This window comes from Xenopus tropicalis, chromosome 4, assembly GCF_000004195.4.
Source record: "Xenopus tropicalis strain Nigerian chromosome 4, UCB_Xtro_10.0, whole genome shotgun sequence".
In the NCBI taxonomy this organism is placed as follows: Eukaryota; Metazoa; Chordata; class Amphibia; order Anura; family Pipidae; genus Xenopus; species Xenopus tropicalis.
This window is the reverse complement of record NC_030680.2, coordinates 108,658,961-108,684,134: the sequence shown is the minus strand read 5'-3', so window position 1 is coordinate 108,684,134 and position 25,174 is coordinate 108,658,961. Positions and strand designations below refer to the sequence as shown.

General features: G+C 38.7%; 1 protein-coding gene across 2 annotated transcripts; it reads right to left on the bottom strand.

Annotated features, from left to right (window-relative positions):
• Positions 1-1,786: 1,786 nt before the first annotated feature.
• LOC100491943 (putative ferric-chelate reductase 1) lies at positions 1,787-24,668 on the bottom strand. 2 transcript variants are annotated; one of them, XM_031901019.1, is made up of 17 exons: positions 24,568-24,668; positions 24,389-24,459; positions 17,730-17,925; positions 14,508-14,644; positions 14,150-14,241; positions 11,999-12,059; positions 10,114-10,404; positions 9,791-9,892; positions 8,914-9,067; positions 8,435-8,554; positions 7,373-7,485; positions 5,217-5,303; positions 4,439-4,536; positions 4,281-4,339; positions 3,841-3,975; positions 2,808-2,857; positions 1,787-2,124 (listed from the first exon to the last, which is right to left on the bottom strand). In XM_031901019.1, exons 3-17 carry the CDS (start codon positions 17,923-17,925, stop codon positions 2,035-2,037), a joined length of 1,785 nt encoding a protein of 594 aa, XP_031756879.1. In that variant the 5' UTR covers positions 24,389-24,459; positions 24,568-24,668; the 3' UTR covers positions 1,787-2,034. The 2 variants fall into 2 exon arrangements, with proteins under 2 accessions (XP_031756879.1, XP_031756880.1); XM_031901020.1 differs by having other exon boundaries at positions 2,808-2,854.
• Positions 24,669-25,174: the final 506 nt, after the last annotated feature.

The window sequence follows — 25,174 nt, the reverse complement described above, 5'->3', positions numbered from 1 at the left end:
GGTAGCGGTCTATTTATTAAAGTACAACAGGTACGAATTACAAAAAATTCGTATTTGATCATACTATGCATATTTTCTGCGTCTTTTTCGAATTTTGTGCAACTTTTTCGTACTTTGCGACAAAATTTGTGTGACGATATCGTATTGGCGCGCCGAGTACGAAAGTTTCGGATTCATTCAAGGTTCGGTATCGTGACTTTCCTTGGGCCAGGTTGGAGCTGCAGAGTGCCATTGAGTCCTATGGGAGACTTTCCTTGGGCCAGGTTGGAGCTGCAGAGTGCCATTGAGCCCTATGGGAGACTTTCCTTGGGCCAGGTTGGAGCTGCAGAGTGCCATTGAGCCCTATGGGAGGCTTTCCTTGGGCCAGGTTGGAGCTGCAGAGTGCCATTGAGCCCTATGGGAGACTTTCCTTGGGCCAGGTTGGAGCTGCAGAGTGCCATTGAGTCCTATGGGAGACTTTCCTTGGGCCGGGTTGGAGCTGCAGAGTGCCATTGAGCCCTATGGGAGACTTTCCTTGGGCCAGGTTGGAGCTGCAGAGTGCCATTGAGCCCTATGGGAGACTTTCCTTGGGCCAGGTTGGAGCTGCAGAGTGCCATTGAGCCCTATGGGAGACTTTCCTTGGGCCGGGTTGGAGCTGCAGAGTGCCATTGAGCCCTATGGGAGACTTTCCTTGGGCCAGGTTGGAGCTGCAGAGTGCCATTGAGTCCTATGGGAGACTTTCCCATTTCTGAACGGGAGAAATATGGGGAGACTTAAGGGCACTATTGAGACCACTGAAGGTATGCCTGCAGCCTGAGATTAACTCTTTATTAGCCTTTCCTTCCCTGGAGGAGACTGAAGGGAACATAGTGTTACTTTATGTGAGTGATATGCACGTCTCAGTTTCTTGGCACCTGCCCCATCTGTTTCAGTGGTTCCCAGACTGTTTGGCTGCACCTGGAGCAGAGCCTGGGTGGCTAAGGCTAAAGACCAGGCAGGTGAGATGTGGGGAGATTGCCTAGATAAAAATGAATTTTGTTGAAATAAATATAATGTCCTAGATACAGTGTCAGACTAGGGAAGCAGGGCCCACTGGAAAGGACCCACCTCTTTGTCCTCACATCCACCACTCCCCATGAATACCTCCTAGTGCTCCACCATGAAGCCTACCAGTGTGCTTGGGCCGGTGGGACCCAACAGGTTTCTCCTGGTACACCAGCGGGCCAGTTCATCCCTGCCTAGATGTTAGTTTAACAATGGCCAAATGTCTGATGCAGCAATGTTTTCCTATGTTTGTAACCTTGTTATAAACCAGGGGTCCCCAAACTTTTTTTACTGTGAGCCACCTTCAAATGTAAAATAGTTGGGGGAGCAACACAAACATGAAAAATGTACCTGGGGGTACCAAATAAGGGCTGTGATTGGTTATTTGGTAGCCCCTTTGTGGACTGGAAACCTACAGGAGGCTCTGTTTGGCAGCACACCTGATTTTTATGGAACTAAAATGTGTCTCTAAGCCAGGGATTCAAAAATAAGCACCTGCTTTGAGGCCATAGGAAGCAAAACCCAAGGGGTTGGTGGGCAACATGTTGCTCCTGAGCCACTAGTTGGAGACCACTGTTATTAGCTAACATGGGCATTGACCAAAGGTTGAACAAGAAAGTTGGGATTCAACTGAAAATGTCTGACAAAAACTAATCTAAAGTAAAGTAACTCAGAAGGGTCTAAATTCTATCTACCAACATTGGCAAGTCAGTATTCTGTAGTCAGTTCATCATCACAGAAGAAAATTAAAGAACAGAATGGGTTAACTTCATATATAAATGTATAAATAAAATATATGTACTGAGAGAAATAAGTTGCATGACATACACAGTAGCTAATTTTAGCATACCTATCATAAAATATACTACAAACAGAAGAACAGTCTCTTGAGACTGACACAACAGGTGGATCCCGCTCCATATCTTCTATAAAATGTCTAGGAAGGATCCACACAAAGAAGACAGACAATATAAAGTATATTTGTTCTTTGAGGTCCATATTATTCTGTTTCTACGACCTGCCAATTGCTACAAGGAGCGTTATGAGGAATGCCAGATTCCCACAGAGGTAGATTAACAGCAGGAAAACATCAGTCTTTGCCTAAAATTAGAGAAGTAAAAATAAATAATCACATACAACTTCTGTCATAGTATCTGACACTTTTACATTTTTTTACTGATACAGTCCTTACTGATGCCAAAATATTATCATGTACATGGCAAACCAAAGGGAAAAAATAAAGTACAAAAGTGCCCACAAGATGTCGCTAAAGACATAAAATGGAACTGTGTGACTATACTGAGAATATGTAACTAAGCACTACAAGGTGAGAAAAATTGTGAACCTATACGTGCATGAAAAATTAAGTTATGAGTTGAAATAAGAGTGGCCCATTTATCTATCTTAGATTGTAAGCTTTACCCTTTGTGTCTCTTACCACTTATTTATATTTGTTTATTAAAATATTTGTCTTCTCTGTGTTATTTTCTATCATTTAAAATTGTAAAGTGCTACATGTCCGTATTGTTAAATAAATTAACTTAAATCTATCTATCTATATATCTATCTATCATCAGATTTATATCTATCTATCAAATATCTATCTATCTATCTATCTATCTATCAAATCTCTATCTATCTATCTATCTATCTATCAAATCTCTATCTATCATCTATCTATCTCTATCTGACAAATTCCTACTCTCCCTACATACACATTCACATAAACATACATATATATTCACTTTTGCATTACTAGAAGAGCTGCATTAATGCCTTCTTACCGGGCTTTTTGATTTGGGGTCGTCATTAACATCATAGCGGCCAGTTTCTGCTATTAAGAAAAGCAATAAATTAGTGTAAAACCATTTATCATCTTCTATTGCAAGCTTTTCAGAATATGAGCAATAACCCTAGATAGCCAGACACATGGGCCCATGGGCTGAGGAGACTGAGTATTGGCAGCCATCTCTATCTAGCTAACATACAGTGTCCTGGCTGATAAGGATGTGACAGTCTCCACTGATATCACATTTGCACAGGTCTAAAACTAAGTATATGCAGCTATAAAAGGCACTGGATTCCAGTCTGAGGACAAATTCAGAGGAGCCCCAAATTTTTTGTCTGACTTAACCCTTGATTACAGTATGTCACAGGCACAAGTATATTTATGGTGCACTGGGTTATTCATGATAATATTTGATATCATTTTGACTCATCTAGGTATATACTGATATATTTGCTAAATGGTAAATATAAAACATGCTAATTTAGTGGTTCCAAAATGTAAAGGCTGAAGGAGTGTAGATTTGAGGAGAATGCTTATTTGCTGTTCTAAATGCTGAAGTTCAGATTGAGTGGGATTGGGGAGTGAACCCGATTTGCTGTTCTGTGTATTGTAGAAAGTAGGCCTGAGTTACTGATTTCACCAAAGCTTCTAACACCAAGGGGGGACTGAACCAAAAATGTCTGACAACTATTATGCTATTGCTTACATTATATTGCAATATACAAAAGTCACATCCTTATTTTTTCTATGCAGAAAATAGGAGAAAGACCTGTACAAAGAGGTTAATCTGAACATTTCCATTGGTGAATGCAACATTATTAATTGCATTTGATGGGTAAATTGGTAAGGGCAAATTAGGGCTTAATAGTGATCCAATGACAAAAAATTACTGATAGTTGGTGTGCTTACTTGTCCTGGGGGCTTTACATTAACTTAGTATAGAGGCCACCCTCTAGTCTTTGGGCTAAAAGTGACATATCCCTGAGTAAAGGCAACCTTTGTGAATGACTTAGGCTTATGATAAATACCTTTCTCTGCCATCTGAGCATTTATTTCAAGTGATATAAAGGCGAGAGCTTCCCAGGCGAAAAATCCTCCCATTACTTCAGGCATCCAGGCATATGTGTGGGATACAACCTGCAGTCCAAGGAACAGGTTAGCGACTGCAAGAGATTTGGAGAGATAAAATCAGTTATTTGGCAACTAAGAAGTTTTACTCAACAAGAAAAGCTGCTTGAGATGTTTATTGTGTTCTAAACCAGGGCTTCCCAACCTTTTCAGCAGCACGGCCCGGTAGGAGGCAAATTTTTTTTCCCACGGACCGTAATACATGCGACGCGCTGGGGGGGGGGGGGGGTTTGCGCTGCGGCCCACTGCCCTGCTGTCCACGGCCCGGAACTGGTCCGCGGCCCGGCGGTTGGGGACCCCTGTTCTAAACCATGATTATTCAATATTAAGTCTCTTTTACCTGCTAGAACTTTAATAACCAGCGCATTGATAACATGAAACCAGTTGAAAATGAATCTCCTGTGAACAAAGACATAAATTAGGTGAAATACAGTAAGCTGATCAACATAAGCTATAATAATCCAGTACCCCCTGACCCCAGTACCCCAGGCCACTGACCTGCTGCTCTGTGGTGAGGGTCGAAACAAGGCAATCAGAGGTTGAAAAAAGGCCAGGCACATGACAATGCAGCCAATGATAGCATGTGTGCTTAGATTCTGAGTAGGATGACAACACTGTGTTATAGCCCATATAAAGCCCTTTATATAAAATAAGCTTGACAAGTAAACCTAAGTGTACCGATGATCAGTACCTGTTAATGTTTATAGCTATGGATTACTGGACTGGAGAAAATTTTGAAATATACTGCTGGAAGGCAGTATCCCACTGACACTGACAATGGAGCATTTATTTTTAACCCACTATTGCTGAGATAGTACAATTTGTGGTATGGAATCGTGTGTTGTAACTAGATTCTAGCTGCTTTTCTGCAAACAGAGAACCAGAAAGAACATAGATATTTCTCAATTAAAACAAAAGACAAAATGTATGTTCAGCAAAACCCCTATTCATTGAGTTCATGTTAAAAAGGGGATATACTGAAAGGGGATAAACATCCCTTGGAAAATGTTTGGAAGGAGATGACAGATTTGGCTGCTGTTGCTAGTTCTGCTGTCTTCTCAAGGATCACAGCCAAGAGCAGCCGTGTGGAAACTTGGATTATGTCAGAAAGCAAAAGAGTTTAAATAAATTTGATTGCCATGATGCCTTAGAAAATGTCAGTGATGCACTATATTTAATACTCCTGTATGATACATTACATAAACAGGACACCTCTTGAAAGTTACACAGAGGCAGATACCAGCATGTATCTATTACTGTATGATTCATAACTTACATAGTTCCACCCTTGCTCCTTCACAAAGGCCAACACAAAGGATGCTATTGTTGCACACACTGTCAGTGCCATGAGAAAAAAGTGAGCCTGAGTGAGACAGAAGCAAAGACCGTGATTACCTAATACATATGTTGCTTTCCCACCATGTATTTGTCCAATTATCCAATTTACTACAAGTCCCAAGAGCCTAAATATACTGTAATTTAATAGTCACTTTACTAGTTGTTGCTACATACATCAACATTAAGGCAGGCATTTACTAATGATTGTTTTGTTTTTGGTTCAGGTTTATCGCCTTCAAAAACTCAATTTTGTTGCAGAAAAAAATGCGAATTTGTCTCAATTTATACGACAAAACCACGATAGTTCCAAATGTAAAAGTACAGTAAGCCAGCAAAATCTGTCATAATCATGTAGAAGTCAATGGCAGATGTCCCTACTACAATTGGAAAATCATTCTTTGTTTTGTGGTTTTAAAGGTTTTTGGGGTTTTTACGAAAAAGTTGCAGTTGTAATGCGACAAGTCAAAAAAGTCACAGTTGTTGCATTTTCCTATGACTTTTTTCCAGCGGTGCTTTTTCAATTTGGAATTTATTTAGTAGATGAATGACATTCATGAAAATGTGTTTCCACACATAAAACCAAGGAAATCCGGATGTTAATTACCACCCCCTATTTTCAAAGATTTGAACCCCCCCTTAAGATATCTCTGTACTTGTAGATTCCATTATCACAAATAATATTTTTTATTATTTCTTACAGTTTTTCAGACATATATGGTGTGTTTCTTCAGCCAAACATGTTTCCTACTATAAACAATGTTAGAGCAGGTGAAATCAACTCAAGAAATGTTGTTTTCAGCCTAAAAAAATGTCTTGTTAAGAAACTTACAAATAAATCATTAAAAAAAAGTATATACTTTGTATATTTTTTTATATATTTTTTATATTTTTGTATATATTTGTTGAACAGATTTTTTTCAAACAATTATCAGAGTTTAGTGGACTTTAACTAGTGATCATTCCCTTTTAAATTATACTCATTGTGTACTCATGGAGTGCAAGGAGCTCAGGACCATTAATCAGTTGAAGGGCTGAATATAGCCCCTGGGCCTTTAGGTGCACAGTACTGACATACTATTTGCCAACAGTTTCTAATACAGGACAAACCAACTAGAGGAATGCATGTTGACTCATTTTTGTATGATATCATCAGTTTTTAGCAACACGTATAATCAGTTTAATACAATCCATTGCACAATTGCTGTTTTCTTTGAAAAAGTCAGATTGAACTGTTTTAATAAAATATAAAAAGATAAATGAAATGAAGCTTAATAAACATATTAGGTAATTTGAGTAAGTCTTGTGAGAACTGTGTTAGCATTATAAAGCCATTGACTTGAATGCTGGAAATGAAATGATGAAAGGCTGCTTTTCTTGACATTATTATGACCATTTTCTACTGCAAAATACTTGAGGTCCCTTGTTCTCCACAAGATGATATCCCTTAGTGTCTCTGGATGTCTACATGGACATTTCTGTAACCTATGGCTTTCTTAATGCTAACTACAGTAATTCCGCTGCTGCTCATCTGCAGTTTTATGTTTTTTTGTATGATATGTTGTAATTTGTGTTTCATCCTCCTAGTTCACATTCTCTACCAATAGCCAAAACTACATTTTATTTGCATTGTTTGTAGCAGGCAATGCAATTTGAAGCAGTTAAAGGCACTGAAATGGTTAAAAAAGTTTACAGCTGTAGAGCTATTTTGCTTATTGCTGCTCTCTCTGCTTTTTTTAAGACATGTTAAGCCAATCCTCCTTGTAAAACCAGAATATTATCTCTTATACTGCAGGCTGCAGCTTGTTTTTCCCTGCAGGGGTGCTGTGTTTGGCAACCTTCGCACCACACTCATCAGCTGCTTTTGTCTCATAGAGGGCTAGCCAAGTGCTCAGTAAACATAATTGAGAGAATTAGACAGAAGGTCAAGAGCATATCCCTTCTAAAACATTCATATTAATACACAGCGAATCCTACATCCCCAGTGCAATATGGCTATGTCACCCTAATATTCTTAGTGGGAGTGTAGGATGCATTTGATGATCTATAATGTGACTATAAATAATTATTAATTATATGAATGTATTTTGCTCTTACCTGGAACCAAACAGCTTTTCCCAGCACCAGCTGCTTGCCAGTTACCTTAAAGTATCGAGCAAGTATCATCCCCAAACTGCCTGTTGTCATCCAAGCAATGAGCATCAAAGAACCTGCAATTAAAGGATATTCTTAGAATGCAATTCAACTGTGCATTAGCTTAATATTATCATATAATGATAGCCTAAAAGTAATACTGGATCATCTCTGGTGAGGCAGAAATACACATTCTTAAACATCATCACATCAAAAGCATTGTGACCAATGTTATATAATAATATTTGACTGAATGCCGACAAGTAGTGTGTCTGTAGTGGTGCCAGTCATTGCTAATCTTTATAGCGCAAGTAAATTCCCAGCTTTTACATCCTTGCTTAATAATGGGTGCAAAGTTTAATAATGGGTGCACAGTTTTCTAGCGAGGCACAGAGTGACCAAAGGCAGCTCTGTTAATAAAAGGGGCTGAGGAACATTCAAAGTCTTAAAAGACTGCTAATAATCTACATACGGTGCAGAAGTACTAGAAGGTGACAGATCACCCATTCCAAATTGCTTGTTTAACCAGTGACTCTAGCAAAGTTCTCAGCCTCAAAGTGAACTTTTAGTTCGCCGACATACCATACACGCCTTAATACACAAACTTTAACAAAACTTCCAGGCAAATCTATTTCTACCTCATAGTGGCTGCATCTATATCCTTCCAAAAGTGTGGCTAGGTGGCAGATTGCAGTAGCAATAGTGATTGTGCGTCTGTGTGTGTGCTGTGTTTTAGCTTATCACAAAAGATTACAAGGCTTATATTACTGATATATCAACAGTTGGGTGGATATCAAGGTTACCTTTGATGACTTTTCTTTGGAACCTGATTGTATATAGCACTGGTTTAAGGAATGTGTGTGTGTGCCCAGAGCATTTAACCACGCATGTACTGTTAATTTTATGTGTTTGTCATCTTTGTAGTAAAAGAACCGTGCAGCAAATGAAAGGGGTCATAATGTTATATTTCAGGCTCTTCTTTAGGACTGGGAGAGTGCAGGATAGAAGTGGGAGTTGGACACTTACCATGAGCCTTAACTAGGGGGTCAAGTCCATATGGGCCACTTGTTACATTACTAGCTGCTAAAAGGTCAATTCTGGAATTACTAATAAATCTCCCCGAAGGGCCATGATACTGGACTTGTCCTGTAGGAAAATAAGAGGTCACAGATTAGATTAAGAGGGTTAGAGACTATAAATATTAGTGCCCAGGCATATGATACTTTTTTGTCCCTACAACCATCTCAGGGAAAGCAGCAGACTTCACAATGCATGTAACTACTGGCAACAAGGATCAGTTCTGCTGAAAGGGAATTGTGCTGTCTATGGCACACCATAACATGTCATGGAAACATGTCCCTCAGTACTTACTATGTTTTGCCAGATGAAGTGCAATTCCCATATGTTTCGGGTATATAGTCTCAATTCTATGATCATTGAAAATGTCTACACTGAACTGAATCAACAATTAGAATCCTACAGTGCAAGCTGCAGAAAGCACTTACCGTTGCTGGATGAACCGTATGCCAGAAATATATGGTACAAGCTATTGATGGACCTGGAGTTCTGAAGTGGGTTTAAGATTGAGATGCTTCTTGCAATGAAAGTACATTGTATAATGCCATTGTTGTAGGATGCCAGTATAACCTCAATATTACCCTGATAAGGAAATAAGGAAAAATAGACCACTTGTCAGTTGTACATAGTTTTGTCCCACTTAGGTGATTACAATTAAAGGAAAACTATACCCCCAGAATGAATAGTTAACCAACAGATAGTTTATATCATATTAATTGGCCAATTAAAGAATCCTGCCAAACTGGAATATTTATCAGTAAATATTGCCCTTTTATATCTTTTCCCTTGAGCCACCATTTAGTGATGGGCTGTGTGCTCCCTCAGAGATCACATGACCAGAAATAATGCAGCTCTACCTGTAACAGGAAGAAGTGTGGGAGTAAAAGACAGAACTCTGTCCATTAACTGGCTGATGTAAGCTAACATGTATGTGTGCCTTTGGTTTGTTTGTGTGTTCCATACATTAGTACTTGTTGTTGAATTTAAATAACAAAGTTAATATTTTAGTAAATCTGCCATTTAGTAAATTGGACCATTTAAGCAAATAATTCTAATTTTTTTTCCTTTTTCATTTGCAATACTAAAGCTGTGCCTTGTACTTGATCCTAACTATCTGGAATGCACAAAGTTGCATAAATCCAAATTGGTGACAAACAATCCTGATTGATTTATGTATTGATAAATGTATAAATGTTTTTCACAGACTTTTTTAGAGACGGTGAAAAAATGATGGGTATCTTTTATCTCATTAACATTTTATGGGAAAAAACAATATATGCAGAGTTGTAGGTTTTGTCTCGTTACCGGAGTAAGGACACGTGGTTGGGACTTTCCTTCAGAGTAGGCATGTTGAACCTCAATCACTCCAGCTGCATTCATCACACACAGGTACATATCATCATTTCCCTGAAGCAGAGGATATTTAACAGACAATAATTAGCCATAATTATTACTTTTGAGACTCCGTTTCACAGTCTTTATTTATAATGTAAAAAAATGTGGTTTAAGAAAATATTTAAAAAAGCCTTATCAGTGGCAGCTGAATGTAGACTGTAACATTTTAACCGTGTATCACTTATCACTGTATCAGTTATATATGACAGTAGCATGACTACTAAACTGCTTACCATTTGCATGTCATCTGAAAAACCAACAGACACATATCCAGTAGATGGACCACTGATGCCCAACAGGTAGCCTTGTCCACTGGTTTCGATAGGGGAAGAAGACATAAAGTAACAGTTGGTGCTCCTGGATGGGTCACAGTCTGTAGGGACACTGAAACAAACTTTGTCTGTGCCACAAGATTCTCTGGAAATAATGGTAGATCCAACTTTATTGGAAGGAAGGTTTGTGCTTAAGACATATACAGCTGGCACATTTGGCGTGGTTGGACGTTGGTTTGATGGAGTGATAAACTGAAACAAGAAGAACATATATATATATCATGGTACCCTGCATGTTATCTGTTACCCAGACACCAGTGACACAGTATATATATATATATATATATATATCTACATGCTACATTGTGGTTGTAAAATAATGTTAATTCCATTTATTACCATTTTTTTGTAATACAAATGAGTTGGCCGCTTCATAGTAAAACAAATCAAACGATTTTATACATATAAAAAGACAGAAAAATATAATCTGGCGGTGTTGGCAGGTGGGTCTGTCATGTCTCTCCAGAACTTGACTTCAAGTTTACTGCTGTACTTTTCCTTTGATAATGCTTGCTGGCACTGTTGTTTCATTGCAACCCTAACTGCTAGTACTGAGTGAATTTTTTCACCGAGCATGGATTTGCAGCAAAATTCCAAACTTTTTCACAAAACTGCAGCAAAAATGTACTAAAAAAATGAGAAAATAAAACAAAAACACCCATTTACTTCAATTAATTTGGAGTGAGAAGAAACTTGAGAAAAAAGACCCATTAACTTTAATGCATTTGGAGTGAGAGAAAAAGTTGTGTATCTGTGAAAAAACACCTGAGTTTTGCACATTTTTCGCTGTTTCGTGAACTTTTCAGCAGTTTTACGAATCTTTCAGCGAAACGAGACAGATTTGCTCATCACTACTAACTAGATCTAACATCAAGGGTATAATAGATAAACTCCCTACTTGGGCTTTTACCCCAGCTTTTTGTTTGATTTATCCTTTGGTGTCCAAATCCAAATACCAGTTCATTGCAGGCCAAGTCACAGGAGTGATTGGTGTAATGAAGAATTAAAATTATTCAAATCTCAAGTAGTTTACTGTATGATGTTTGTGATGAATAAGAAATAATTGTGTTTTAGTTACAGATCCCCATAGTCTGCTAATATTTCTACTGACTGCCAAAATAGGTAATGCAGATGTAAAATAAATAAATATGCTTTTTCAAAAATTACATTTTGACATATTGGGCCTTAAACATGGAGTTTGTTTATCAATTCCATGTTAAACAACTAGGTGAATCATGATCAGAATGATTTAAAAAAAAGATTAAAGAGGTAGTTCATCTTTAAAGTAACTATTAAGCATGATGGAGACATCCATATTCTAAGACTAAATGATTTAATTTTAGTTAGGCAGTTCTCCAGTTTGGAATTTAAGCAGCTATCTAGTTGCTAGAGTCCACTTTTCCCTAGCAACCAGGCAGTGGTATAAAAGAGAGAGAGGAATATGAACAGGTGAGGACCTGAATAGAAAGGGAAGTAATAAAAAGTAGCATTAACAATAACATTGTAGCCTCACAGAGCAATAGATTTTTGACTGCAGGGTTCAGTGACCCCCGTTTGAAAGCTGGAAAGAGGTAGAAGAAGATGACAAATAATTAGAAAACTATACAAAATAAAGAAATGAAGACAAATTTTAAATAGAACCATATAACATAATAAAAATTAACCTAAAGGTGAACAACCCCTTCAAGTTAATATGGAAGAAGCACTCGAAGGCAGAGAAAGAACGCATGTGGCAGTAATAAGCTGATAATCTGCAATGCCATTTGCTATAATAATCAATACTTACAGTTAGGAGGGGACTTTCAACTCCCACCCAAAATGTTTTGAAGTTCCGAACAAATGTGGCTCTAGATCAGAATGTAATAAAATCACTGTTAGGCATTGTGTTTGCATTGGCTATTTTAAGGGGTCCTCAAAAACCATTTTTCACAGCCAAAAAAAAGCAACTTTCCAACATGCATTAATTACAAATTTTCAGTGGTTTTAAGCAAATACTGTATGTGATTTTGCTTGGGTACCAGATAGTATACCTTTATGAGCCGTACCACTTCATTAAGAGACAGCATCACTATAGTCCACTCTCGCTGTGTGCTTTTTCTCTTTGGGTCTTCAGTAGGATGCTGACATTCTACCCTGACATCGGCTACCAGTCTTTGTGGAACCCTTGGCTGCTCACTGTATATACAACCTCACTTTTCTGCTACATTAGATTTCCTATGGGAAACTGACTTTTTACGTTTTGACGTACCCTGTAATAGATGACTCTGACATATACAGGAGATGTAAAGGTATTGTGTCAAAATTGTCAAATGTATTTCAGCGTGCTGCTTCAAAGACCGGTCCATTTGCAAATCTGAAGACAGATTTTTTATTTATATTTTTTATAGTTTTAGCAAAATAAAGATTGATACAAACAACATGTACAGGGATAAAGAAAAGAATAGTAAGAAGAAAGTTCTAAAAGAATTCTATGTTATTCAAGCTTAACTTGTAAGCATGGCAAGCTGTTTAACTTATACAAGAGAATTTATTTTATGCCTTTGTAAATCAAGAAGTAATCCCACAATTTCTAGGTTTTTGGAGAGATTTTTGTTAAGCTGTTAAACATTATTTCAAGTGATCCATTTTTATTTACTTAGGGGAACATTTACTAAGATACGTTTTTTTCTTGCCTTGAAACAGGATATGGTATAAATTCAAAGTAACCACAATAATTTCTGTAGTTCTAAAGTGTCTCGACAATGCTTTTATCGTTCGTACGAAAATATCGCAATTGTGTTCCGAAAGTCTCTAAATTTTAGGGCCAAAAAGTTCTTAAACGCCACGAAAACCTCAGGACTCAATGGCATTCGACAGATCAAACCTGGTGAAAATATAGTCCTAATGAAAGTGTAACCATAGCGTTAACGAATTCCGTAATGTTCATATTCTTTGCGCAAAATATGTTTTTTTGTGGAAATTTAACGAAAACCACAAAAAGTTGCGGAATTTTAACGAAATTTTAGCATACATTCCAACATTTTCTATAATTTAGAAAAAATATGAATTTATCTGAAAATTGTTTAGTAAATGGGCCCTTAAATGTTGGGAAGATGTTGTTTCCAATACCTTGCCAGTAATATTTACTTGCTAGAAGAATATGCATAGGAATAGTTTTTTGTTCCAAAGGCTTGTATTGGGGTAATAATCCACGTTACGCTAGTTTAGGTGTTTAGGGTATTGGAGATTTTAAGATATCTTCGATTGGAATATTTATGACCCATACGTTTCATGAGACTGGCATTCCCACCTGGAATCAAATTGAATTATGTGGCAGAAGGTTTTAACGTGATGTGCAAGTTAGGGAGCACTAGGGGGATCAGGGTACAATTGAGACTTGATTCTGTCACCTGCTTTGTGGCACCTGACTGTAGGAATTACAATCTGACGCAAAGTGTAATAAACAGAAACGCCCCAGTGCTTGGCAAATGAACACTAAGGGGAGCAGTTTTGCGGTCTCACACTTTCGGCTGAGATATTGTTACTGTAAATGACCCCCACCCTTTGTTTTCTGTACAAGCACTTAATCATAGGCTCCCATAATTTGATGAGTTTGCATTTATTTTTTGTGCCCTGTATTTTGTTGTAAACAAGCGTCTGTCTAGTTTTTTATTATTTGACTAAATTACAGTAAGTGGGGGTCATTTGATGGCTGCAAGCGCAGCACAAATTTAACTGAAGTCAGTTGGGCACAAAAGCCTAATCTATTACAGCTATTCATGATAACGCGTGCTCCCTGCACTTCTGTACCACAATTGTGTCCGGTGCAACTCCCCTGCAATGATGCTGGCATCCTGGGAAAAACCATGGCAGTGTAGGTAAAAAAGACGTCAATTGAGTCTGCACGTGTGCATGTGGTGAGTAAATGTAAAATGTGCTACCTGTAATGGAACCTCACCTGAAATGTACATTATCAGATAAGTCTGGTGCAGTCCACAATGCTGTTATATTGGACTTCTTGGATGTATTTATGTGACTCACTGCCAGTCCCTGCCAAACAATAAGTAAGAAAACTTAGAACAGCATCCTCAGTCAGGTAATTTGGGGTCTATCTTTCTTTATCATAGCCATCAATGACTCAGCAATAATCTCATAATAATCTCAGCAATGTATCCCCAAGTAACACACATACAAATTTATTTTCCCCTTCAAAATGTAATGGTTGTAATGTTATATAATCAACTTATTTACAGTTTATCAAAAAACAAAACAATCCTTTTGTTTAGCCTTATATGCAGTATTGAAAAGATGCTTACCATTACTCCCCCACAATCAAGGATTTGGGAATTCGAATTGAGCACCCTGAAATTTCCAACCAAGCGATTTCCTGTTACAGAACGAGCTTGCAAGAGGAATCCTTCAAAGGTAGTATTGAAGTTTGCCAGCAGAGTCACTGCAGTGGGCAGAGACAAATACAATGAATATACAGTGCTGAGCATAGTCTGACTTGGCTAATAGTGCTGCCCATATTCTGTCTGAAATTATTTTTATACAGTTGCTTTTTTGTTTTTCAAAATAAATATGCAGGAAAAATACAATTTTATTATCAGAAACGTCCAAATGTTTTGTTCTTTAATTTATGCATACCTGTTCCCAAAAGCTACAGTATGCTAACGCCTTGGTGATGGTTTTACTTTTGCCTTTTACAGAAAGTCCTAAACTAAGTTAACAATTTCTCTATAAGAATAGAAAATACAGTACCTATAACATACACTCGCTCTGTCACCCTACAGGGACTACCACATTGCACAGGTCAAATCTTAAGATATCCTGACCTCAGGGCTGATAGGATACATGTAAATAGGCAAATTCACTGATCTGATATAAAACTTGTACAGATGCAGTTTCAGGTCAGCAGATGACCCAATACATACACCATAACAGGTCACTGGTTGCTTTGCGTATTCCTGTTTGATTGGACATATGTTTGTCTCTACGCTACACTGATGCTTTGTTTTTTTTTCATATTTTCTAGCCAAGCAGTATCTTTTGTAAAACAGAAGAACGTTAGCAATAAATGACAACACTGCATGTTGTTTCATAATAACCATCCCCTTCCTGTATGGATATGTTTTTGTCTCTTCTCAGAAACAGCAGATTGACCCAACTTCTTTCCCAACACCCATCCTAAATTGATACAAGGTTTTTCTAAATCAGTATCAAATTCTTGGACACATGGTAATTGCCTTTTTTTATATAACTAATTATTTATGCAGTATAAATTGGATACTGCAACATTTTTAAACTAGTTGCCTTTAAAGGAGAACTAATACCTTAAAATGAGTATGGCTAGATATGCCATATTTATTGCATTAGCCTAAAGCATTAGTTAAGCATTTCTATAGCAGCAATGATCCAGGCCTTTAAAGTTGTCATAGGAGCTTCTCATCTTGGATTCTATTACAAGTGCCAGTGACACTCACATGCTCAGTGGGCTCTGGGCAGCTGTTGAGAAGCTAATCTTAGGGGTCATAACAAATTATCAAGCAGAAAATGAAAAGGGTTGCCTGTCATAGAACTGATGCTACAGGGCTGATTAAATTCTGATGCAAGTTGCACTGGTTTATGAACTGCCATGTAATGAGATTCTGCATTAATTACTAATCAGCCTTGTATTGTGAACTTTATAGTCTGTATATACAGTATATTGTGAGTGGGTCCCTAAGCTCAGTAAGTGACAGCAGCACAGAGCATGTGCAGGGAATCAGCAGAAAAGAAGATGGGGAGCTACTGGGGCATCTTTGGGGCACAGATCTTCCCTGCTAAAGGGCTGTGGGTCCCTTGGGCTGGTACAGAACCCCAAACACAATGTGCAGCATTTCTAGCCTACTTCTTTAGTTAAGCAATAAGATACTGTTACATAGTAACATAGTAAGTTAGGTTGAAAAAAAGACATACGTCCATCACGTTCAACCATAATGCCCCTAATGTAAGTGAGGAGGAGGAGGCATCAGTTGTTGCATCAGTGGTGCTGGGGCATAATCTCTTGGGTTCTGGCTATATATATATAGGATATATATTTCAGATGGACCTTATTTTATACATGTATTACTGTCTAGATATTTACTCCTGCATGCTGTATGCAGCCCTGAACAAAGATGAATGTCTCCATGGAAATAGTATCTACACAGATTTATGTCTTCTAAACCATAAAGTCTGCAATCTACATTTGGTGCCTTAGATTTAGTGACTGGATTAAGTACACATGGAGGTGACACAACAGTTGCCTCCAGAAACTGAACTGACAACAAGACAAAGCTCTGTGACAACAAAATGGAGCAAAGAACAATTCTTTGCAGGGTCTTGCTCTGCACCTTGCACCAGATAAACAATGAGACATGAGATGTATAGCACAGTATAGTGGGTGCAAGGCAGCCTTGTCCTTACCCCCTACCATAGGGCAGACATAATGAAAGGGTCCTGTTTCAGCCTGTGCCCACCCATGCTTCCTACCTTGCACATCTGAATGACACACACATTAGGGGATGGGTATGGTGTGGTAGGAGATGTCTATGTGCCTTACCACAATCTACACCTCATGAAATATTAGACACAGAGGAGACTGCATAACTGTACCAACTCCTGGATGCTTATGTAGCAGTTACTGGATACTTTTGATCAGCAAGGCAGACAGAAATTATGCTTGCAGAATGCTTAGGGGCACATTTACTAAATCTCGAATCTGAATCCCGAATGGGAAAAAAACGGATTGGAAACGAAAATTTAGCGTTTTTTTTGTCGCCGTCGCGATTGTTTCGTATTTTGCGTGCCTTTTTCATCACGGTCATGACTTTATCGTATTTTGTGCAATTTTTTCGTTGCCGTCGCGATTTTTTCGTATTGAGCAATTGTAAACGGCGGAAAAACCAATCCGAATTTTTCGCGACGGTGACAAAAAAGTCGCAGAAAATATACAATAAAGTCGTAACGGCGACGAAAAAGTCGCACAAAATATGAAACAATCGTGACGGCGACGGAAAAATCGCAAAAATACTGATCATTACGAAAAAAACGCATTCGGACGCATTCTGGCGTTCGTGGATTAGTAAATGTGCCCCTTAGTGTATTACTGTTAATGAAAAATGATCATGTTTCTGGAATGATGTTATGAGTCAAAAACCTTATAGTTACACAGAGACTCTTTTAACGGAAGCGTTGTAAATATAGGTAAAATCCCTTCAGGCTTTGTTGTTAATTTGATAGGAAAGATATAGACACAGACATATTTGTACTACACCTGCCAACTTAATTCAGTGGCAAAGGATGCCTATGTATGGCTACCCGTTAAAGCCTTACTTATTCCTATTAGGACAGATGGGAGGGGAAGTGAACAAATGGGACACAGCTAAAAATACTTCCCTGCACCAGCATAAAAACTGGTTCTAGCTCTTTAGGACTTCTCTCATGTCCTTTCTTCTCCAGTTTACAGTGAATCTCAGGAGTATTGTGATCTTGGCTGCCTTTTTTCATGTTCTCACCTGTAATTTCATCTCCAGGGCTGAATGAGTAACTTGAAGCAGCCACTCTGTACGGGGACATGGATTCCTGTGCGGCGTGTGTTCTGTGGTTAGGCATCATGGTATCACATGCTAAGCCAACATTTCCATTACCAAATGGCTGAACAGAGTTAATAAGGAGCCAGAAGACAAGGAGGCCAAACACTTTATATCTCATCTAAGAAAAGAAAGACGATGAGTTATAATTCAAATATGCTTAAATGTAAATGTACAAGGAAAGCAGTCTCATAATTGCCTTAGCTCTAATTCTCCCTTAGCTAATGTAAACATCAGAGGGAGAAGTAATAATCTCCGCTGCATGCTGGCTAATGCGCGTAGCTTGTCGGGTAAATTAGGGGAGCTGCAAGCTATTGCATGTATTGAAAATTATGATTTAATTGGTATCACTGAGACCTGGTGGGATGATAAATGCGACTGGGCTGTGAATTTAAATGGGTATACACTTTTTAGGAGGGACAGAGAGATTAAAAAGGGTGGAGGGGTTTGTCTTTACGTAAAGTCAGACTTAAAGCCATGTAATAAAGACATTACCAATGAAAACGTCGAATCTCTTTGGGTAGAAATTTCAGTAGGGCTGAAGGTCACAAAGAAAATGATCATTGGTGTATGTTATAAACCACCCCGTATAGATGAGGGGGATGAGGCCCAGCTATTGTTGCAAATGGAGGAGGCTTCAAAACTGGGTCAAGTTGTTGTTATGGGGGACTTTAATTATCCGGACATTGACTGGAGTAATGGGGTGGCTAAGTCAGAAAAAGCTAGTAGGTTTGTAAATATGCTAAATGACAACTTTTTATTTCAGGCAGTTCAAGAACCCACTAGGAATGACGCTATTTTGGACCTGGTGATTTCTAATAATAATGAACTTATCTCTAACATTTGTGTGGGTGAGCATTTGGGGAACAGTGATCACAACATGGTCTCCTTTGAGATAATGCTGCAGAGACAGCGCTATAAGGGAGTAACTAAAACACTCAATTTTAGACGTGCAGACTTTGCCAGTATAAGGGCATCTCTGCAATGTGTCAACTGGGAAAGGCTTTTCATGGGGTTAGACACAGAAGGAAAATGGAACATCTTTAAAACATTGCTTTGTAGGTATACGCAACAGTATATCCCCCTAGTAAGCAAGGAGAGGCATCGCAAAGCAAAACCTTTATGGCTGAATAAAAGTGTTATTGTCGAGGTTGGTAAGAAAAAACGTGCTTTTAGGGCATTCAAGTTAGCTGGGACAGCAGAAACTTTCATCAGGTACAAGGAAGCAAATAAAGCATGCAAAAAAGCTATCAGGCAAGCTAAAATAGAAATGGAAAGGGATATTGCTGCTAGGAGTAAAAAGAATCCTAAATTATTTTTTAATTATGTGAATAGTAAAAAAATGAAGCAAGAAGGGGTGGGAACTTTATTATCACGGGGGGGTACGTTGGTTGATGAAAACGGGGAAAAAGCTGAAATTTTGAACTCTTATTTTTCATCTGTCTATACATCTGAGGAGCCAGATAATGAAGGCTTCCCTTGTAATATGCCCAGTGCTAGTAATTTAGCTACTGACGCATGGGTCACTCGGGAGGAAATTCAAAAGAGACTTGAACATGTAAAGGTAAACAAAGGTCCAGGGCCGGATGGGATTCATCCCAGGGTATTAAATGAGCTGAGCGCTGTGATTGCCAAACCTCTTCACTTAATTTTTCAGGATTCATTGAGGTCTGGCATGGTGCCAAGAGACTGGCGGATTGCTAATTTGGTGCCGTTATTTAAAAAGGGATCCCGTTCTCAGCCTGAAAACTATAGGCCTGTTAGTCTGACATCAGTAGTAGGAAAACTTTTGGAAGGGGTAATAAGGGATAGGGTACTTGAATACATTGCAGTTCACAATACTATTAGTTTGTGCCAGCATGGTTTTATGCGTAACAGATCTTGCCAGACTAATTTAGTTGCCTTTTATGAGGAGGTGAGTAGGAACCTTGATGCTGGAATGGCAGTTGATGTCATCTACTTGGACTTTGCTAAAGCGTTTGATACAGTACCTCACAGAAGGTTAATGATCAAATTAAGGAATATTGGCCTAGAACATAATATTTGTAATTGGATAGAGAACTGGCTGAAGGATAGAGTACAAAGAGTGGTTGTAAATGGAACATTTTCTAATTGGACCAGTGTGGTTAGTGGAGTACCGCAGGGGTCAGTCCTTGGGCCTTTGCTGTTTAACTTGTTTATTAATGACCTGGAGGTGGGCATAGACAGTATTGTTTCTATTTTTGCTGATGACACTAAATTGTGCAAAACTATAAGTTCCATGCAGGATGCTGCCGCTTTGCAGAGCGATTTGACAAAATTAGATAACTGGGCAGCAAACTGGAAAATGAGGTTCAATGTTGATAAGTGCAAAGTTATGCACTTTGGTAGAAATAATATAAACGCAAACTATCTACTGAATGGTAGTGTGTTGGGGGTATCCTTAATGGAGAAGGATCTAGGGGTTTTTGTTGATAACAAGTTGTCTAATTCCAGGCAGTGTCATTCTGTGGCTACTAAAGCAAATAAAGTGCTGTCTTGTATAAAAAAGGGCATTGACTCAAGGGATGAGAACATAATTTTGCCCCTTTATAGGTCCCTGGTAAGGCCTCACCTTGAGTATGCAGTGCAGTTTTGGGCTCCAGTCCTTAAGAAGGATATTAATGAGCTGGAGAGAGTGCAGAGACGTGCAACTAAACTGGTTAAGGGGATGGAAGATTTAAACTATGAGGTGAGACTGTCGAGGTTGGGGTTGTTTTCTCTGGAAAAGAGGCGCTTGCGAGGGGACATGATTACTCTGTACAAGTACATTAGAGGGGATTATAGGAAGTTGGGGGATGTTCTTTTTTCCCATAAAAACAATCAACGCACCAGAGGTCACCCCTTTAGATTAGAGGAACGGAGCTTCCATTTGAAGCAGCGTAGGTGGTTTTTCACGGTGAGGGCAGTGAGGTTATGGAATGCCCTTCCTAGTGATGTGGTAATGGCAGATTCTGTTAATGCCTTTAAGAGGGGCCTGGATGAGTTCTTGATCAATCAGAATATCCAAGGCTATTGTGATACTAATATCTACAGTTAGTACTAGTGGTTGTATTTATAGTTTATGTATGTGAGTATAGATTGGTAGGTGTGGGTTAGGTGTGCTGGGTTTACTTGGATGGGTTGAACTTGATGGACACAGGTCTTTTTTCAACCCTATGTAACTATGTAACTATGTAACTATATGTAAGGTACTCTGATGATTTAGGTGATCATTTGTTGACATTTAAAATGGAGGGTTACAGTGAATAGCAAATACAATCAACAGATTTCATCTAGAAAGACTATTCTAAAAAATGAGAATCTAAATAGTCTGTAAATGTTGGTAAGTAGGCAGTTTCTTAAAGGAGAAAGAAAGGTAAAAACTAAGTAAGCTTTATCAGAAAGGTCTATGTAAATACAGCCATAAGCACTCACAGAAATGCTGCACTGACTTCTCTGCCAAAAGTACAGGATTTCTTGTCTTTTTGTTTTGCTGTGCCAGAGACACGCAGCTCTCTCCCCTCTCCTGCTCCCCCCTCCCTCGAGAATGCTAAGAACTCCCTCCCCCCCTTAAGAATGTGGATCTAAGCCAATCAGCAGGAAGCTTCCTCATAGTGTTACTAACTGAGCATGTGCACTGGTCCTGGTCTTGGTGTAGGAGCGAGGCATTATGGGAACTTTCTTTACACAGCTCAGCGTTTTTTCTTCCTGTTTGGCTTCTGATCATCTGAACAGGTGAAGTATAGGGAGACTTATGGGCACTATTGAGACAACTGAAGGTATGCCTGCAGCTTGAGGTTAACTCTTTATTAGCCATTCCTTCTCCTTTCATGCTGGAAGTTCTCCAATACTGTATGTTCCGGCAATACACATGCATCTTAAATGACCTCCAGAGTATCCAGGCAAGGGTATACATTTTTGTAGTACATGACATAAATTATGCAGGGTTGAAAATCATGTAATATTCCACTTTAAATGTGACTAATATTTTGCAGCAAATGTTAATATGTGCTATTAGTGTGCAAACTACACAGCCAGATCTCCAACAACTGCAGTAGTCCTCCTTTCCACCACCCACCCCCACCAATCACAATATAGGACACATCTGTTTTTTTTCACTTTGACATTATTGAATATTTTGGGTAGCTCAGTAACATAAAATCTATTTGTAATTCATGCTGTAAAACAAGAAAACTCCAATGAGCTGAACACGTTAGCAAAGTACTGTTATGTGATGTTCACATGTGAATCTACAGTTTGCAGACACCACAAATAAAAAAGGGCTTGGGTTTCAGGTGAGGAAGATTTTGAAGTGAATCTGCTTAATAGCAGGTTGCTCAGCATTGCTGCTTCACAAGGAAACATTTATTTATTGAGGGAGGGGGATGTAGAAACTGCTATAAAATATATGAGAGGATTTTTTTTAAGTAAAACAGCTAAGATGTGAAACAAATGTAAGTTACATTTAATAGTATATTTGAGTGCCTTTGATTAAAGTTGTGCTGAGATATGAATCCCATACAAGACATTGTGTCTTTGTGTAATCCTGCAATTTTGTTTTATTGCATATGAGTGTGCAGAAGACCGTTTATGAAAATTTAGTTCAATTTTAATATGTAATTGGTGAGTTGCATAACTACTTTGCCCCGGGCCTCTCGGAAGATTTATTTGTGGGCGGGCCCAGCGCAGAGTAGCTAAACCTTTGCAGCCCTCTTCTAGGAAAATAGAAAATAATATAGGAATGGACGCCCCCCTCTTCCCAGGGCCCCTGCACGACCATGGGGTCTGCTTCCTCTATTGCTCTACCACTTTAATTGGTGCTTACTTGGAATAATTGCAGATTTTGCCAAAACTGGAAAGGGAGCGCTTCATTTAAAAAGAGTTCATAAAAGTGAACAAAGTAAAAAACAAATATAAGCCGAGGTACCTAATTTTACCTAAGAAAACTGGAAACACTTATTGACTTGAGTATAAGCCTAGGGTGGGAAATGCAGCAGCTACTGCTAAGTTTCAATAATCAAAATAAATACCAATAAAATTACATTCATTGTGGCATCAGTGGGATATATGTTTTTAAATATTTATTTCAAAGAAAACAGTAAATTAGCTCTGTAAGTGGAGAAGAAGGTCAGCAAAAAACAATATGGTATCAGCAATGATACCTTAAGAGTACTACCCCCCTTAGCTCAATCAGCAACCAAACTAAACCACTAAGAGTTAAAATCCCTCAAAACTATATATAGTTTATATAGAATATAAAGTGCAGTGTCTAGGGCAGAATGGGACAAGTGAGGATGGTAGACGAAGATGAATTTGGAAGCGGGCACTGGAGGGTCTTGTCGCGGTTGGCCTAATTTGCACACAAAGGACAGAGGGTGCTAGTCTTGAGGGACCCATGGCACCCGACTCAAGTATAAGCCGAGGGTGACTTATTCAGCACATTTTGGGTGCTGAAAAACTAAACTTATACTCGATTATATACAGTAAGTGGTTTATTGTTGCAACCTTTCAGTCACATAATGCAGCCTTCCTAAGAGAAAAGCTGCTCCTCTCTCAGAGGAAGGCCACATGTGACTGAAATGTTGTAATAATAAATAAACCACTTATTGCCATGCAGCATATTGATTATTTCATGTATATATTTTCTGCTTGATCATAGCAGGTCTGTTTTGAGTAATTTCATACAGTTCCCCTTTAGAGGGCTAATGTAATAATAAGTAAAGGTGCACAATGTTGTCTCCAGGTTAAGTAGCTATTTGCAGCAAATTAAAAGTTAGAATTTACTGATTGTCTTAATCTTCTGCAATGAACGTTTTATAGTCACTTAGTACAACACTTGTTTTTCTTTATTTTGTTTTGTTTTTGAAAAACTATATGTAAATCCTTTTATAGGTTTGCAGGTACCAAAACAAATTACTTACCAGGCCACTGTACATGGAAATTGTCAGTAGAAAACTATAAAGTTAATTCTAAAAAATCACTTGTATATTTCTTTTTGTCTCAGTTGGAGCACTTATTTACAGTATATTGCTATTTTCTTCTGAATATTTGCATGGAACAGCAGCATTATATAAAAAATCATGTAAAGTTAATGCACAGGACCACAGAAGGTGGCAAATGTTAGATTTTGCAACAGTGGAGCTTTTGCTCAAAAGAAGATTTGGGGGGGCATATACTAATGGTTGATTTTTTTTTTCACAATTTGTAGTTTTTGCACCAAAATAAAATATGTGCTTTTTCAATTCAGATCTTTTATTAAACAACTAGACATGAATTTGGCACAACCTTTTATCCACTAAATAATAGCTAAACCTAAAGCCTTTTGAGAAATCATTCAATGTATAACCCTTCAGGAAAACTGTAGAGATTGGTAAAATATCTGTAGTAAGTGGAGAATGGCCAAGTACAAAGGCAGTTCAGTTATCAGATGCACTATAATGTGCGCTTCTAAGCACACCATTCTGTAGAAATATGTCCCTGTATAACACTATGAGGGAAATTGGTTCTTTCCATAATACAAAAGAGGTATCAGAGTTCAGTTAATTAGTGTTTAGCTGTTTTTTCTATATGGAGATATTACTTACCTTGCTAGTTTTTGTGTATAAGTGGAGCTTGCAGGAGTCACAGTGCCTTCTCCCAGATGGAAGTTACAGTCCTGGCAACACAAGTGAATCACAAAATGAAACTTCTTACAGTTAAGTAGAGAAACCGACGTTGGGCAATGTCTGAGCAGGCAGACGTGCAGAGAGATGAATTAACAAACCTCTATAAAGTTTTCTTAACTGGCCTTGCCTTGGTGCAATTCTTGTAGTAATAAGCTTCTTTCCTCCTACAGTTATCCCTTTTATGAAGAAGGCAGACTGGAAAAATTAAAATTCACCACACCCCAGGGTTCAGCAATTAGATCCTGATGCACCTTACAACGAACTCAAATGCAAATTATTTGAAATTGCCACAGATATAGTCCATGTGGGTTTGTGTAGCACCCAATTACAGGGTTTAGAGAGTGCCAATAAGGGCAGGGCCGGATTTCTATCCTGGGCGCCCCGAGGCCGCCCCTGTGGGTGTCCCCCCGTGCGCATGCGCGAACATGCCCCCCAGTGCGCATGCGCGAACGCGCCCCCCAGTGCGCATGCGCAACGCGCCATCTCCCCATTGTGCATGCGCGAACGCTCCTTTAAACTCCCATACGGAGCAGTGGGGAGAGGTCCCGACTGCTCCGTATGGGAGCCAAATTTAAAAATGTTGTTGCGGCGGGGCGGCATGCTGCCCCTAAACTTCTGCCGCCCTAGGCCCGGGCCTTTGTGGCCTCTCCACAAATCCGGGCCTGAATAAGGGGAAAAAATCAGAAATACAAACCTTTAGAACCA

What these genes read in the sequence shown, in the direction of transcription:
- LOC100491943 (XM_031901019.1), bottom strand. Translation starts at nt 17,925, where the DNA reads ATGAGATATAAAGTGTTTGGCCTCCTTGTCTTCTGGCTCCTTATTAAC. An exon ending in GAAAAGCTGTTTGGTTCCAG is followed by an intron (nt 5,304 to 7,372) that starts GTAAGAGCAAAA and finishes TGTCTCACTCAG; the next exon opens with GCTCACTTTTTTCTCATGGC. An exon ending in GGTTATTAAAGTTCTAGCAG is followed by an intron (nt 3,976 to 4,280) that starts GTAAAAGAGACT and finishes AATCTCTTGCAG; the next exon opens with TCGCTAACCTGTTCCTTGGA.